General features: G+C 45.1%; 1 protein-coding gene across 1 annotated transcript in view; it reads left to right on the top strand.

Moving 5' to 3' along the window:
- Positions 1 to 17511, top strand: part of LOC146172101 (frequenin-1-like) — a 254253-nt gene that overhangs the window by 218492 nt on the left and 18250 nt on the right. The window contains exon 5 of the mRNA XM_084585869.1: positions 17252 to 17330. Within this exon, the coding sequence (XP_084441995.1) occupies positions 17252 to 17330 (79 nt within the window). The remainder of the gene's footprint in view (positions 1 to 17251; positions 17331 to 17511) is intronic.

Raw genomic sequence — 17511 nt, 5'->3', positions numbered from 1 at the left:
TAAACTTTCAAAGGAAAAAATACATTTACAAAACAAGTGGTCATGCAATAATAATATGACGCGTGGGATGGTAGAAGTTCATTCATTCTCGCTTCGTTCGTGTCATTTATAGACTTTCAAACCACATTCACTAACTATTTTATCCATGCTGGTTGCATTAGCCCACGCTTGGATGAACAATGCTAGTACGGAGATTAAATCGTAAATCGGTTGGGGTCCGAGATGAATGCTGGTACCCGGACCAGACGGATTGGCTGCCACGTTAAACTAGCTGACGGCCGGAATATTTTATCCGGCGCCTGGAACCAATTGAGCCGAAGAGTACGTACATAGCCCGCAGTGCAAATCATTAACACGGGCCGAGAGCGGGCTGAATGGACAGCACGGAACAATGCAAATGGGATGCGCTCTCAGATGAACGTTTTCTAACTTAACGGATCAAGGTCTATAGAAACCGGCCGAAAAATCATTCAAATAATTAAGTTCGTTGAATGGCGCGTATCTGTCATTGAACATAGCGCTCAGAATGGAGTGCGAGAAATGAAGCGATGGCCATGCACGGGTTTGCTTAATGGATAGTGGGGTTCCTTATGAAGATGTCTTAGTGTTTGCAGCAGCGTTCCCGCTCACAAGCGGTCTCAATGGGGGGCGAATACGTAACGAGGTGAGCGCACGCTGACGCTGTGATTGTGGACGGTAGACTGGAAATCTATCGCCTTGGGGCAACCAGTTGCGCTTTGGCCACGTTTATAGTCTAAAATGAGTGCGGCAACGCTGGTTACGTTAGGCTACGGCTGTCGATCTCTTCTATTTGACTTAATAAGGGCTGCATTTCAAACTTCCCGTCTACTTACTACTAGGGAAGCTATATATATATATATATATATATATATATATATAGACATATCTGCTTTTGTTTTTACCCCGGCTAACTGCCCAAATAACTGAGGACGATGCGAAGCCGGAAAAGCGGTTCCCGAACCTTTAATGGGATATAAAAGACTGCAGGTTTTGAGTTTATACTCGTAGCCCTAATATGGTCCCTGATTTGTTTTTGAATGCACACTACGCCACATATTAATCTGCGGTTCATTTTAGGCTACGTACTGTGAAGAGTAATTCTTCAGATTGGCGAAAGTTTAGTGGTATATACTTGGAAATTTGCACCGGTTGTTACGACAAAACTAGTAGCGTTCGGTAAATAACGTTGTCTGTTTTTTACCACACCACGTAAAATAACCGCAGTATAGCTCCAAGTCTGTACCGCTTTCACATAGGGCAAGGAAATGGTATGTGTGTGGGGGGGGGGGAGGAAGGGGGGGGGGGAGGTGGCAATGTATCTGAAAAAAGACTTCGCGCCACAAACTTCTGGGAGGCAAGGATGCGCGCTTTATATGCAAAGAATAAGTTTATTACTCAGCGGAGTATTCTTGCGACCATGCATGAAGACAATAAAAACTTGTACGCCCACGGGCTATGATTTAAATTCCACATGTGAGAATGCAAATTATTCCTCTTCGCGGAGAAAAGGCGCGCAAGGGGGGGTTAATACATTGGGCACACAGGTGTTCCGCCATATTTCTCGAGGCGCGCATGGGTGGGAGTTCGGGCGAGAGAAGGGGAACTCCGTGTACAGCGGTGTTAGGAATGCAAGATTTTGTATAGGGGGCCTCCTCCCTTTGCTCGTTTATACCTGTGTGCGCGCCTTTTACACGCAAAATTTTTCCTTCTGGGGATCGTCAGACGGGAACAACGCCCACTCCCCTTTTCAGTGTTTGCGCTCGCTGCTGCCCTCCCCGCACGATCCCCATACAGGTGTGCAAATTTGAGCGGGTGATCGCGCTATCGTCTTTTATGGCTGTTGAACGAAATAGGTTCCCGAGCAGACTAAACGAGTGGTTTAGGACTACGAAAATTTTATGATAGAATATGAGATTGGTTTGCCGAGTGCTAACTTTGTGGTAGGAAGACTAACTAAACTACGACAGTTTTTCCACCTCTTTGCCTTTCCGTTATTCTCTTTCTCTTCTCTCCACAGTTTTTCTCTTCTGCTCTTTGTTTTTAAGGGGAAAGAGTAAATGCAGGGTGGCTTTCTTAGGAGTGCCGTGAACCCGGCGGCGCTCAGGGTGGAATGAATGAATGAATGAATGAATGAATGAATGAATGAATGAATGAATGAATGAATGAGAACATGCCAGTAATTGCGTGATTGAACAATTAAAATATGGCCACTACCATATGTAATGGGTGTCAAGTTCATCAGCCTGCTCCCATTGTCATCAACACCGTCATTAGCCGAGTTACACCTATAACGGGGCAGCAGAGTTTTCCAGTGGTGCTTAGTTAGCCCGGTCATGCGCCCTCCGTAGGCGCCCTACCCTTGAGAGCGTCTTAGTCGCATGTCTTCTCTATAAACTTTCTCGTACACCCCCTCCATGCTTATAGTTCCCGCTCTGTTGATCTACAGCAGCTATAGTTATAATAATTAAGCTATAACACTTCTCTGTTCTGCATATGGCGTGTCCTCCCTGAGCTTTTCCGTCATATTGGTTGCCCCCCCCCCCCTCACCCCTCCATAAAAACAATAAAATCGTGAGGCTTTTTGCAGTTGAGAACAAGAAGCAGAAGCGAAAAGGTGTTCACTGGGTACTTGACGTGCTATCACCAAAGAAGTTCACGGCAGCTGCACCGACTGCCGAAGATTCGCTTACCTTCATTACGTACAGTCGGCAGTTTGTTTGAAGGCATCGTACGACTGGCGAAGCTCGGCTTTGGTTGGCCGGAAAATAAACGAGAAAAGAAAGCATGCGAGGGCAAAGGCGCGCCCACAATTACTTCTGCCTCAATGAGGGCTGTCTGCTAGGTTGTTCTGAATAATGCGACGCCACCCCTGCCCATAAACGACTGTTACGCATTAAGGTCTAAGAAGCTATGACTTGTGCTTATAATCGGCCAATTATATAGTGCGGTTGATATCGAATGAGGCTGATATTTTCGATATATAAATTAGCGAGCTCAGAAAACTAGCTAAGGTCGTTACTTACAAGTAGCTAATAGAGGTCCTCAGTGTTGGCGTATTGAGTTAACAGAAACGCCCTCGAGACGGTACTCACAAGCAGAACCGGACCTAGCGTCGTACTTAGAACGCTACCTATTTGCCTCCATCAATGAAAACAAAAGCGCGTCGCAAATGGCATACGAAAAAAAACTCGCTCAATTCACCAAACTTGTTTCACGGGCGCTGCTTCGCACGAAGCAGAACAGCCAAGCATACGACGCTGGCTCCAGCCACATGATCGCTTCCTCACCTGACTTCCGCTCTCTATCGATGTCGCTACACCTGGCAATCGACGCTCGAGTGATACCTTTAAACAATTGGCCGACTATGCATAATCAAGAGATGAAAGAGATGGCACCCTTGTTCATGAATGTGGTGAAGTTCGCTACGGTTGATCTTTTTGAAACGTTTCAAAGGTGAAAAAGATGAAGTTTCACAAAGTTGTGCAACTAAAATGCACTTTCGGAGAAACAACTCGCGTGCGTGATTAACTCCCCTAAGCTCTCTATAGAGGTCGTGGACTTCAGTATGAACCTACATGCTGTAATGGAGTTCGTTAGGAGAGGAAGTGAAACTGTGCTTTCATTGTAAACAAAATTTGCTAAATGCATCTTCCCTTGCGCATTGCCTGGGTCTTACAGCCATGTAGTTACGTAACTTACATTTTAAAGCTGCGAATGTGCGTCCTTGCATCCTCCAATCGTGGTACCCAAGATGCCTAACGCGTTCTGAGTCTGGCTTTGACTTTGCGGCCTTCGTTACTCCACATGAAGGCCGCACACAAGTGCAAGAGTTTCGCTACCAAGATTCTATGCACACGGAACCACGCCTGCTGGTCGAAATTGATTTGCAGCGTGACTCTACGTTCGTTTAAACAATTTTTCCCGTAGAATTGTATTTCTTTTTTTTTAGGTCGTTCGCTCAACTGCGTTAATTTGTCAGTTTCGTGTTATTCCGCGTTATTCCAAGATCTAGTAATAGATGTGTTCCATAGATGGCGCCACGTACTCGTGCGCCGAGTGTTGTTTCATCTCGCGCTATGCAGCAGACATCGTCTTCATCACTGTGCCCAGGCACGAAATACCCAAGCTGTCGCCGCAGCCGATCACGCCTCTTATAAAACTGCAATACACTCTCACGCTGTGCATTTAGCATTGCCGTCTTCATGAAGTTCCATCTGCGCCGCTCTTTTATATAACCTAGGTAACATAGGTAACACGCCATACACATACGCCTCCTCGCCAAAGACAGAGACCGCAGCCGTGCCAGACAGGCGGCCGTGACCATCGAACAACGTGAAACCAGACCAGTCCGTAGCCGAAAAGCTTAACAAGCTCGGAAGCGAGCCAAGATCAAAGCGACAGAAACGACTGCAGCTGCGGCCGATGGCTTAGGCTGGTGAAACTTGGTTCAATGATAGTTGAACCTCTACAGTCTTTTTCCTGCTTGAAAATTTACGGCCCAATGGTCATAATTTGCTCAGCATAACATGCTTCCTTTTGCAATGCACTTCTTTAAGCAGCTTATCACGTCTACTCCATTGGCAGCGATGTCACTTTATTATTACTTTGTGCAGTTCTGCGTGTGTTTGGCAAATCCATTATAGCCGTTGTCTGCTGGCGGTGAAGATGATGCCAACAAAACAGTCGGTCATGCCGATCTAAGGCTTGATGTGCATACAACACTGCAAAGCACGAGTGAAAGCATGGCTGCCGATGCTTTTGCGCTTAGCATGTACCAAGCAACTTATCCTCACCGCGAGCTCCAGCTTATCGTTTCGAAAGCCTTCAGTCTATAGGGCCTCCGTGTAGGATTAGCTGTAGATCGAAAAATTTGTTGCTACCTTCTCCGAGTAAAGTGCAACGCCATAGAATGAATAAAATGGAAAATACTATCAAGGGGTAAACTTTTTTTGTTCACGCTATGCAATAGTTGCAATCGTATGAGAAACTTAAATTTTACTTACATAAATATTTAAGGAAATATCGAAAATCCCGAAATAAACCTGGAAACATATATTCCAGTGTGCTCTAGGTGACTACATCACTATTCAAAGCCCCATGAGGCCAAGACACTGGCGAATCGAGGGGGCGTATCAAACAGATCCGAAGTACGACATAAGCTTTGTCACCTAAGTGAGATCAGTTACACGCTTCCATACGTCACTCAGCTAACCCTGAATGCTTTCTCAAATTCTAACCAGAGGTAAACAGTCTGGGCTTCCGTTGCCAGCGCACTGCTTCCTCTAAGCCTTCAAATTCACTGAGTGTAGAGGTTCCTCTCTCAGGCGTTATCGATATGCGTAACGCGCTGTAAGACTATACACAGTCAACGCATGCAGCAAAGAACGGAAGGGTGTGTACTGGGCAGACAGCATCGCCCCTCAATATCAGACCGCGCCTCCAAGTATGGAGAAGAAATTTAGATATATCGTGGACTCCATATTCCGACTTCTTGTAAAAGAATTAACTTCGAGATTATCTGGCACTCTTAAAGTAGTCTCCATCGTTTTATTCCTTTGAGCACATGCAGATAAACACATCCCTACTTCCATGTTGGACTTTTATTTTGGCAGAAGTCAGCATAATACGAGGAAGAATGGATCGGTTTTCATCGCTGAAAACGAAGCCGATCACCTGCAGGTATTTCAACGAAAGCATGCAAGGTTCTGAAGCTACAGTTGCCTTTAAAATACCGCTGGTCTTCCAGCATGACTTTTGTGTCTTGCCTTTTCGTCTCGATTGCTTACCAGCGTCATTCAGTTTCTAACTCGTAGCCCAGTGGAGGGGAAACTTGGAGTGCGGACTATCTTTTTTATTGCGATAGAAATACTGTGCCAGGTTTCAGCCCGTCGCGTCGTCGCGGGAAGGGCCATGTTTGACCTTGAACAGCCACGAAGAAGAAGACAAAGAAGACAACGAAGAAGAAGAGGATGACGACGACGAAGAAGACGGAAGAGAAGACGGAGAATAAGACGAAGACAAAGAAGAAGAAGACGAAGAAGGCGAAGAAGTCGAGGAAGACGAAGAAGAAGACGAAGAAGACGAAGAAGACGAAGAAGAAGAACATCGGCAGCTAATGCTCTCGCTGCGCATTCGGTTGAGTTGCATTGAACCCTTCTCATTTATATGTGGGCTTGTAGCTTACGCTCTCGCGTCATACTCTTAAAGGATGAGCTTAAGTGTCCCCAATAATGTAGTACCTGACACTGACAAGGCACGATAGGGGAATAATGTAGCAGGCAGAGTAAGCCTCCGGCGTTGCTATCGCAGTTCAACTAGGGTTAGCCAGAGTTGAACCACAATTTTTTTATTCGTATGTACGTAATTCCCGTGTTGGTGCCGCGCACGTGCGTGTCCTACTCGACGCTGGGCGAGCCTGCGTTCATTATATATTACGAGCGCTCACTGAATAATCCCGTCGCGTGCCGACCGGGAAGCTATACTTCCGCGTTAAGCTTTGCAAAACTCTGCTATACGCTCACACATCCTGACAGTATGGGTTGTGCGTCGCGAACGTAAATGTACGCCGGGGAGACACGGCTAAACTGATTACCGGATCTGCAGGCCGGAAAAAGGCCGCTTCGGTTAGCGCTGTAATCGTTTCCCGCGCGTGGCGCAACTAGCGCACACTTTCGTAATTTCATAAGTAAGCGAGCTCGACTGACCGCATAAGGCGGCCTACACTGTCGGTTTCAGAACGCGTTCAAGCTCCGGTTTCGTTTCCGGAGCGCCCCCATGAATGTGTTCTCTTCTGTTTTTATCTGATATCGCGAATGTTTCGGTCAACGAAGCACTTAGTTCCTGGATGCAAATCGCCGCTTTCCGACAGCAGCCTTCAGCGCAGCGTTATTTCAAATTTCCGGCAGCTCAGTTCGTATACAGACGATGTCAAAAATTTATAAGGCACCCGAGCCGTGAAAGATGTAAATTTTGGGGAAGGCACTAGATGTTACCCGAAAAAAAAACTTGCAGCCCTTGGTTTTAAGACGCGGAACTCTGCAGAGGCGCAGTCATTTCCAGGCTATCTGTCTAGGATACATGGCGTCTCTCGACGACACATGTGCCCCACAAAATTATGATGTTGGGAATACACTACACATTGCTAGACGCTATTTATCACCCGTTTTTTTTTTATTTTTCTTCAATGGCAGCTCGATGCTAGATGAACACTATAGTAGCGCAGCCTTCCATAGAAACTCGTGGAGGGGAGCTACCGCCCCCTGTGTGATGAACGAACAGGTAAACAAAAGCGTCATAGGACACGTGTCGTTTCTATTTATTTATTTATTTTACTTCTTTTTTATTTTTTTTATTCAAGTACCTACATATCGCTCTAGTGGGCATTACAGTAGGGGGGATGAGGCAAAAAACTGGAATACTTGTCAGCGCCGAAGTTCTAACGTGAAAACAGTACAAGCATCAAATACATCGTCCTGATGGGCATTGCAGAAGTGTGGAACGATAGAAACCCATTTCAAAGCATCAGAGTAATAACAAATACAAGAAACAAACGCGCGCAATCAATAATTGCTCCAAAGTAATAAATAAACACACGCAATAAACACGGGTAATCAATCAGTGGACATGATTGATCTGAATAAGAAAAAGAAATGCTCGAACTTCTCGTTGTTCAGATCTGCAGGTGAGACAAGTATGATGAAAAAAGAGGCGAGTGTTCGCTTCCAACACAATTTTTCGATAGCCATGCCTCATTGTGTTTACTTTCAGCATCCTCGAGTCGCGTGTCACGCTGAATATCAAAACCTTCTCGTTCACATAGTGCGATTTATTGAGTGAATTGTTTTATTTTAATGCCTGAGAGATTGAGTAGAAAGAATCTGATTCTGTTTAGGAGCTGTTTTCGAGCAGACAACATTGATGGGTTTTGACAGAACAGCGTTGATCTAGTTTCTGCTCGCGTAAAAATAAGCAAGAGCACAAAATTTTGATAAAAGCCGAAGTCTATTATTTTATAACCACTCCGCACTACTAAATATCAGCATAGCGACGCAACAAAATCTACCTGTACTTCAGCTCAAAAGGCATGTCTTAAAACCGGTATAAGCAGACTATGATAAGCTGCCTGCCAGCTGTGCATATATTGCCTGAAATTGCTATAACCAGCGCTGCGATTTCAAAGCTAATTAGCGTAGCCTTTTGAAACATATGAGGGCAAACATTTCCTTTTCTGGTATTAAAAGTAAAGCGTACAGAATGAAACATACCATCATGCCATCAGACAGTGAAGAAGTAACGGAAGATACAGCAAACTTGTAGTTATGGTAAACGCTGATGCAAGCGCTTACTCCCAGCGGTCACCCATACATTGTTCTCTGACCTGCCATAATTTGGCAATATATTAAAGTGTGAGGCAACTGTCACTTCGCATTTTCGAGAGATATGGCTATACATTTCTCGCTTGGTTCGGCACTTAGAGATATAAAATCCGTATGCACACTCGAGATTACCAAAGTACCGCACCACCAAATAACTGTGCATCATAATTTAGGCATTAAAAGCATTTCGAACGCACGGTGATCGTGGCACTTCTGAGCGCAAACAATTGCCGTATGCCTTATTTCGCCCCAGTAAAATGAATGCAATGTTAGTACCATTGGCTCTCTTTTCAGGTGTCAGGAAATGAACAGGATTCACGATGGAACATGTTCTTTCGTACGAACTACCAAGCAATTATACGAAAGTAACATCTGACCGCTTTCTCACTGCTATGGGTACCTGCTAACAGCTGCACACCCAGTGTTGCCAGATAGCGCAGAGGGCCGTAGCCAAAGTATAGAAAAACTGTAGCCCAAAAATAGCCAGCCATGCAACCAGGTCAAGACCGTTAGTAGACAAAATTTCGCCAACATGAGCCTCCAGAGGCTGATAGGAAGTTCTTTTGTTAGTTTTTATTTGCAATTAAAAATCCGAACAGAAATCAGTAAATGTGTGACCAAAAATAGACGCTTGAACAGACCAAGTGGCGCAGCAGAAAACGCAATACTTTTCTAGACATAGGATAACTCAAGGAATATGCTTCAGTACTCCCGCATACCAGTTTGTACCATTCATTCATTCATTCACTTCACTAGTACTCGTACATGGCAACACTATTAAACTTATCCAAGAAACGCGGGCTTCGTTCAAAATTGTTGCAGCACCAATACTTCTTAAAGCCACATCACACATCATTTCCAACGTACGCACTGTGAGTTTGTTTCTGTGGTCTGTTTAGTTATGCTGACCAGGCTGAAAACCCTCTCTACTGCAACGGGTGACAATTGGGAAACACATAATCGCGAATACAATTGTCGACATGTTAGGAAAGAGAGGATCGCCTGCACTATTAGTGAGTTTCGTGACCGCTCGCCAGAATTCACTCACACTGCCACTCACTGCAAGGGACAGGAGCATCGCCTGCAAAGATCCGTACTCGCTTTCAATGGTGTAAGATGCTGCAACAGTGGAAATGACTCTGCGAAAGGTCCGAAACAGTGTGTCACGAATGGATCTAGACCTCAACACCTTGAGATTCTGCAGCAGCTCTAGGTTGTCAGGCAGCGGCCTTTTGAGCAACGATTTAATTGATACGCGCCACAAGTAGCACACGACAGCGGTCGAGCATCTGATCCTTCCCGCCGCCTGAAAGCGAGCTCTTGTGATCAAAAGGCATATAAGAAAACAATTCCGAGGTTAAACGCCCGTATGTGAAGCCAGTGCTTCTTTCATTCTGCAGCTTGACAAACATGCTTTCTTCAGGACCACTCTAAACAGCATCAATCCGACATTCAGATCTAAATCTTCAAAATCTTAACTGGATTGTAAAGCTTTCCAACGAAAGCCGCGACAAAAAAAAAAAAAAGCGAGTGGAACACGAAAAAGCTGAAGCAACTACTAACCAAACGTAGCGCACTTCCTAAAACACATTTATTTTACCATTAATTCTTCCAAGAATCATATAGCCCAAAAATAGCCACAACGCCAAATCATCTTACAGGGAGACAGGAAAAATGTTAAGTAGTCCAATTTGGCTATATATAGCCCAATCTGGCAACACTAGAGATCACTCGATGCTGCACACCAAATGTAATACAGCCGCCTTGGGATCTCAACGGAGATCTCGCTTTCGTACGGAGGATGAGTACTTTGCCCACTGTGCGCCCTTCGTTCCGAACCACATCGTCTTCTCGAGTATAGCAGCGCCAGAACGCTGTGATTCTAACTGTTGCAAAAAAAGAAAAGAAAAAGAAGCGCCAACACCGCCGAGAAGTAACGCAAGTACGACCAAAGTAGCCACAGCACTCGAAATTAAGGGTGATTGAAGGCGAACATTGCTTTGTTGTTTCCAAGGGCGTTTACGTCACGAGAATATTGTTAAGTAAAATAGCGCATATAAGTTTCTAGGTTACGGATTACAGATATGTCCTCAAATGGTATTCTTTTATCATTTTGTTCGTCCGCTCCCCTTGCTTTGGCGCCTCAATTCCTATGGCCGCTGGCCGGTGTCGCGAACACTTGGTTCTAGACCGCACTCAAGCTTCGCTTTCGTGGCACATGTCAGTCAACCTTGACAGTTATTGTGTTTGTAGGCCTAGTTGTAGCAATGCTCAAAAGGGCACACGCGCAAGACTCCTAGCACCAGAGTAGTATACAGTCTTAAGACAGAGCTGTAACCCCCAGCATGCAGTGCGGTAAGTCGTCACCCCCGGGTTCGGGTTCGAGGGGACAAACACGAGTCTACTTGAAGGATTCTTTCTTGCTCTCGAGCAAATATACACCCAGCAACAACCACCCAACTACAGTAGCAAGGTAGCATATAGGGCCGGCGTGCGTGCCTTCCCCTCACCAACCTTTCCAAAAACGCGTGCATAACGTCACGTGATGATTACGCGCAGCTGTTGCAGTCGGACAGGCCCAATCTTGTGCACTCCCACACGGCATGCCTCACGGTTCTCTTAGGTATACTGGAACATGTGGCCCGTTTGACACCTCGGCCCACTTCGGCAACGTGTATGACTCTGGTTCTCCTCTGTTCTGTCTCTGAACGCAATCTGGAGAGTGCGCAATCGTTCGTAGCTCTGCTTATTGTATATAAGGCACCACTTTTTTGGCGAAAACCTTTAATGGCTTATGCTGTCGTGGACAAAATGTGTTCCGCTTTTGCGGCGTTCTGATTGGCCCTGGCGGGATGATGTCATAGAGGTATCGACCAGTCACAGAGCGCCAGCACAGTATGCGCGAATGCGTGCCTTACATGACCATATGCCAATCAATTAACAATTACTAATTGACGAATTAGTTGTCATTATTCAATTACCAATTGATGACTACTTAAGTAATTTACTATTTAACTAATTAATAAATAATTGCTGAAATAATTATTGCCCACCTAAGTGATAATTAGTTAATTATTTAACACCAGTTGCGTAGCAGAATGTTGCACTCAGACCTTCGCCTTTCACTACTTTAGTCCTAAAGTCCCTCATAATTTTTTTATTAATTTCTTCAGTGCCAAAAATTAATCACAGCTGATCCCTTCGCACGAAAAACGCGTGCAAGGGTTTCCCCAACGCTAGTGCTTATTATGCTGCCAATGCATGGCAATAGCCGTAGGTTTCTTATAATTGGTAGTTTCTACGTGTAAAGCATGAGGCTGACAGCGAAAAACGCTGTGACTGCCATGCGTACTTCATAAATTTGATTCTAAGGCAAACGCCGCCAAACTGTCTGAGCTTGGTGTTCAATATTTCCTGCACATAGTGACAACCAGAAACCTCCGAATGCTCTCATTGATGTTCAAAGCCGTCCAGCAGGAATCTCAAGTAACACGTGAGCAGTTGAGCGCTGCGCTCTGTTGGGTCTGGCTGCGCGTGTTCCACAACCGAACGGTTTCTATCTCACGAAAACGTCATGAACAGGATTGATTGCGCCTCTCCATCGGGTGTGATAGCGTCGTTTAAGATCTGAAAATGAATGTGGCTACAATTAAAGCCAAATTGAGGCATATAATTACAGCCAGACGCCAGGCCGCAACTATTAGCGCTTAGAATTCAGTTAACCACCCGCCTTGCACTTTCGCACCAATAACCAATTTGATGACGCCGGCCGCCACCGGTATTCCAACATGACTAAACTCATTCGTATGTGTAAAAGAGACATATTGCAGTTTTACTACCTTCACCACTTTACCGCTGTTCTCATAGACACTGTAGAGTAATTCCTTCAAAACAATAATTGCCAGTGTCTTATCCATAATTTGTGCTCGCCTTTATTTGGAACCAGCGAACAAACGCAACGTCAATGCTGGGAAAGACACCACCTCTCAGAAGTTGTGGCATTATGCGCGTTTCATTTTCGTTGAAAGTGCATTAGAGACAAAGAATTTATAGGCATTAATCGTGTGGCAACTGGGCCTGACACTGGCACAGGAGTGTTTGAAAAATTTTCAAATAAACCATGCAGAACGGTGGATTAATCGGTGCGCTATAGGTCCTTAAAATCTCGGCACACTCTTATATTAACTTCTACCTGAAATCGAACCGCGCGCACTTTTACCTGTGCGGCCCTCTCTGAGCAAATGAGAACTGCGTTGAAGAAAACCGGAAAGTAAATTGCAAAAGAGCATCAACAGTATAGTGAAAAAAAAAAAGGAAAACAAAGCGAATGTCCGGGACATTCGATACAAACCACGCGAAAAAATTGCTTTTTTTTTTCCCAGGCCGAAACCGCAAGAGCCCACATCTTCCTCGCGCCTGCATTATTCAGGGACCTAAATTGAAATCTTCCACCTCATTTATCCTGACATGGTATGCACTGACACGTTGTGCCTTGGATCTTTTGTTTCTGCGCTTTGTTGTAATCCTGACACAGGGCTACAAGAACAAGAGAGTTATGGCAGTGCTGCATACACGTGGCAGAAACTTTGCTTACTCAGTGTATGGAATACGGTATTAAAATGCAGAAAAAAAGAAAATGTCCACAATGGTGAGCGAGGAAGAAACTCGCGGCGCTCGGTAACAAAAGGCACCCCGCTGCGCGCGACGCAGGCACTAATTTATTAAATGTGCCTGTCCTCTCCAACTTGAGGCCAGTGTCCGCGTTTGGTCGAGCGCCACCAAACGTTCTTAGGGTTAGAGACCGAGGAAAAGAAAAGAGGGGACGACGCGCTTTTTCGTAAACGAACCCATGCATATTTCATCATCATCATCATCATCAGCCAGATTATACCCACTGCAGGGCGAAGGCCTCTCCCATATCTCTCCACTTAGCCCGGTCCATGCATATTTGATCCCCGCGGAATGAGAAACGAGATACGGGGAGGATTTTGATAGGTGGCATGGAATAGGGGACCCGGCCTGCTCCGAAGCTCAACAGCGCAAGCTCGGACTCCTTTGTGGAATTCTTGTGGTCAAAGAAAAAAAAAAGTACGCGTCTAAGAAAGCTGCGTAAAGTTTTCCAGCTTCGAAATCGGTAAGTTCGAGTTAGGGCTGTGTCGTGCTTACCTCGCCCTATGTGTATTATATATACGTGCTCTTCTCTTCGTTTACGTTTACTGCCATTCCGGTTCCTCGTTCAACAATTGTGATGAGCACCACTACGCTTAAACGTTCGCTGTCGTTGAATGCGAGGCTCAAGAGTTTACATTTCTCGTTTAGTTCATTTAGCTACTGTGGCCTTATTTAACGGGGAAGGCAGTGCAATAGCTACGGCATTGTTATACAACTGACAGTATGGCCTGCGTACCTCGCGTCGCTTCATTGGCTGGGTGGTAGTGCACTGCGCACTTAAAAAGCCATCTCGATCTCAAAGAGCCGGTGTTCAGTGGCCGTCTTTTGTGTCTAGCACTCAATTTCAAGAAAGGCGTCTCTCATAGCCTTAGTCGCTTTGAGACGCTAAACCCCACAAACCAAGCAATCAAATTCAAGAAATTGTTGTTTAATATTTTCTTCTGTTTCATTCCTAATGCCGCAAGCTGTGAGTCGACCGTTTTCCATTCTAACATGCACTCCGTAGGGCCTTTTTAGGAAGAATAAACAATCTGGTAGAACTATTTTCAAGCACCAGCGGAAGGTATACTCCTTTGGTGGCCTGATCTGTGCCGCTGCATCGCGTTGCGCGCCGTTGTATGCATTATGACGCGCGTATTGTTGCTGTTAGGTTGACGTTCCTGAATCGTGTTAATGTTGTACCACCTCACCCCGTCCCGACCCTCACTCCACCTATCCTAACCTTCACGAGACCTTGTGACCATAGAGGGCGAACAGTACTGTACAAATCCGCCAGAAAAAAAAAAAAATGCGTCGGTGCAGCAGTTAGTGATTGCGGAAGCTGGGTGGTTTATGTTGAACGTGTAACGCATTGTGGGCATCGTGTATAAAGGCTCCATCCTTTGTTCGGTTGCACAGAGTTTTCGATGAACACTGCGCTCATTACAAACGATTGTATAAATAAAATGAGGATTTTACGACCTTTATGCTTAGAGGAAGTGGGTAACCAAGTCTAAGTTCGGCACCTGCTGGAAACATATAAGGAGGTTACGCAAGAGCGTAGTGATATCTGATAACGTTGGCGGTTACTTCTCAAAGGAAATAAAAAAAAAATAAGGGGGCATCAAGCAGGTTCTTTTCGAAGTTGATTCCTGTTACAACGGAACTGGTACAGCCACGCCACATTTTGGCGGAATACTTGTAGCTTTATACAAAGCAAGTGATGGCTTAGTTGGTGTGTTGGGTTTAACGTCCCAAAGCGACTCGGGTGATGGAAGACGTCGCAGTGGAGGACTCCGGATATTTCGACCACCTGGGGTTCTTTAACGTGCACTGACATCGCACAGCACATGGGCGAATTGCTTTTCGCCCCCATCGAAAAACGGCCGTCGAGGCCGGGATTCGATCTCGCATTCTTGGGAACAGTAGTCGAACGAGGTAACCACTGCAAATGAGATCAGCTGGAAAATTATACAACGAATAAATGACACACGCGCCAAACTGCTTAAGTTTCAGCGTGTGACGGTCATACGTCGTTCCTTCCTTGATTGCCGGAATCCGTCGCGCAGTGTCTGGTTTTGCTTTTACCGACATTAAAAGTCCTCGGTGTAATGAAGAGTCAAACGTCTACACTCACTGATTGAAATTAGGTCTTCCAGCATACTCACGAATGTTTATATGCAGCTTGTCAGCCCCTGCAACATCATATTTCTCTTGTTCGTGGGCGTTCCTTGTCGGCGAACAATTATTGTCAAGCACGCATATCAGTATTTCATTCAACCACAGGCACTGCTCTCTTAAATTACCGAAAGTGGTGTACAGCTCAGGTCTTACACACATAGTTTTCTAAATATTTGGCGGTAAAAAAGCGCTGAAGAATTCTCATGAAAATCCGATTTGAGATGGGATGAACAACCGTCACATAACAAGATCGCGAATTTCCAGGTCGCGTGCATGCAGTGTGTGTATCTTGAGCTCTGAGTTGAAAAATAAAATGTTTTGTACCTTCGATCTGCTGCCCAAGACACACACAAAATCCTTGTTAGGGCAATCACCACGCTACTGGCAGGTATTGACAAAAAGGTCATAATACGCACGGTTCGTGCCTTGAAGCTGTAGTTGAATGAACAATAGCTCAGCTAAAAAATGCGAAACATTCAGCAGCCAACCGTTAGCCAATCCATATCACGTCTTGTGCCCGAACGCACGCATGCCTTGTGTGTATATATATCTGTAAACCGACTATGATGAGAAGTCGACCAGATCAAGTGTGTAGGTTGAATACTTATTGCTTAGTTGCCCACGTAATGGAATCGGGCAAAACGAGCTGCGTCACCTCACTTTCTCCAAGCTGATCAGAGCAGACAACTCCTAACGCAGTGACATAAGCGCTGCTAATTTGAGAGGCGCCATCCATAATGCGTAAATTGGCCAGGTAAATCCTCATGAGTGCGTTTGACGTCTGAGAACGGTATACTGACGTCAGTCATGTCAAGTATATTTCCGTTTGAATAGCTTGCGCTGAAAAGCTACATTACGTTTGTCACGACGCACTTTCCAATGGGACAGCAATTAGCGAAAAAAGCTAATTTTGCTTGACGTAAGGCAGATGTTTCACTTTTTATCTAAAACGCGTAGGGCGTCTCGTTTGACTCGTGCATTTTCGTCAATGTTCCGACGCTCCCGTAGTTTCGATACCCTTTTGCAGAGTAATTTTTTGCGTCATATGGCAGTCCGCACTATGCACTTTTTATTTAGCGGCCCGCATGGCATAAATCGATAATGGGACACGATCTGCGGCAACAATTGTGGTACGAGTACCGAACAGCAGAAACGCAGTGTTGAGGCTTAGATTTTGCGCACTTGCCGAAGGAATCTTTTTTTTTTTTTTTTTTTTTTTTTTTGTCACGTCACACTCCTGATATTTTAAAGAATCATCAGGAACATACGCCCTTTTTGTCAGTATACTATAGTCAGTTCATCGGTGTGTAAATAGCATATGGCTGCCCTTAGCTTTATAAAGAGAGTACAGCTTCTTTTACAAAAGCGTTGCGCGTAGAGAATATTTTCTGTCGGGGGAGACTGTTGTAAAGGTAATACATTTGCGGCCTTGGCATCTACGATTTCTACAATGGACGGAAAAATAAAGTACAAAACTGAAGCGCAACTACATAACGCACGTACAAAAATAGAAAACCTTAGTCATGTCAAGTTTTACAATGCGATGTGGGACGAAGGTTATGTATTTCACTTAGGTCACTACATGAAGTTCTTCATATGGTATGGGCCAGCGGACTTCAATACGCATGTTCTATCCCATATTATTGTCTATCCAAGCAACAGCGGGGTCAAAATGGCTACTCCTTGAATAAGCTTCGTTCGCTGCGATCTTGGCACGGGTGTCCGGTCTCGCGACGCACAGTGTGAAGTCACGTGTTCTCAAAGATCGAATGATGGCCTTTTTGTAAATACCTTAATCGTAATGTCGAGTCGCCAATGTGTGAATATTTAAAGAATGCTTATCATTCGTATCTTCAATTGATGTTTCATTGCTGGGGTAGAGTGCGTGCCCAGCAATTTTCTTTTTTCTTTGCAGAATCAAGAGAGGCAAAACATTTTTATACATCTTTTGTTTTTGTGTATAATTCAGACCTTATCACTGACGTGCGTCGGAGGGGTTGATGTGCTTCCTTCTTTGTTCGCAGGACGGCTCAATCGAGTTCGAGGAGTTCATTCGTGCACTTTCGGTGACTTCACGAGGCAGTCTCGACGAGAAGCTAGTCTGTGAGTACAACCTGTCAATTTCTATTTGTGTCTACAGCACAGCTGTGAGCAAACATTTCACCACGTCTCGCTTTCACTCGCTGACCCGTCCCTTTATTCGCGTTCATTCTTGTAGAAATATTCGAACGGAGTTCATTTGCCTCTCAGGTGAACAGTAATTCGTTCTCTTTCGCGAACTTCG

The sequence above is a fragment of the Amblyomma maculatum genome, unplaced genomic scaffold (assembly GCF_055883805.1).
Source record: "Amblyomma maculatum isolate TAMU_Amacu unplaced genomic scaffold, ASM5588380v1 scaffold_13, whole genome shotgun sequence".
NCBI classification, from domain to species: Eukaryota; Metazoa; Arthropoda; class Arachnida; order Ixodida; family Ixodidae; genus Amblyomma; species Amblyomma maculatum.
Note: the sequence above shows the minus strand (reverse complement) of the source record. Positions and strands in the feature narration are given on the sequence as shown.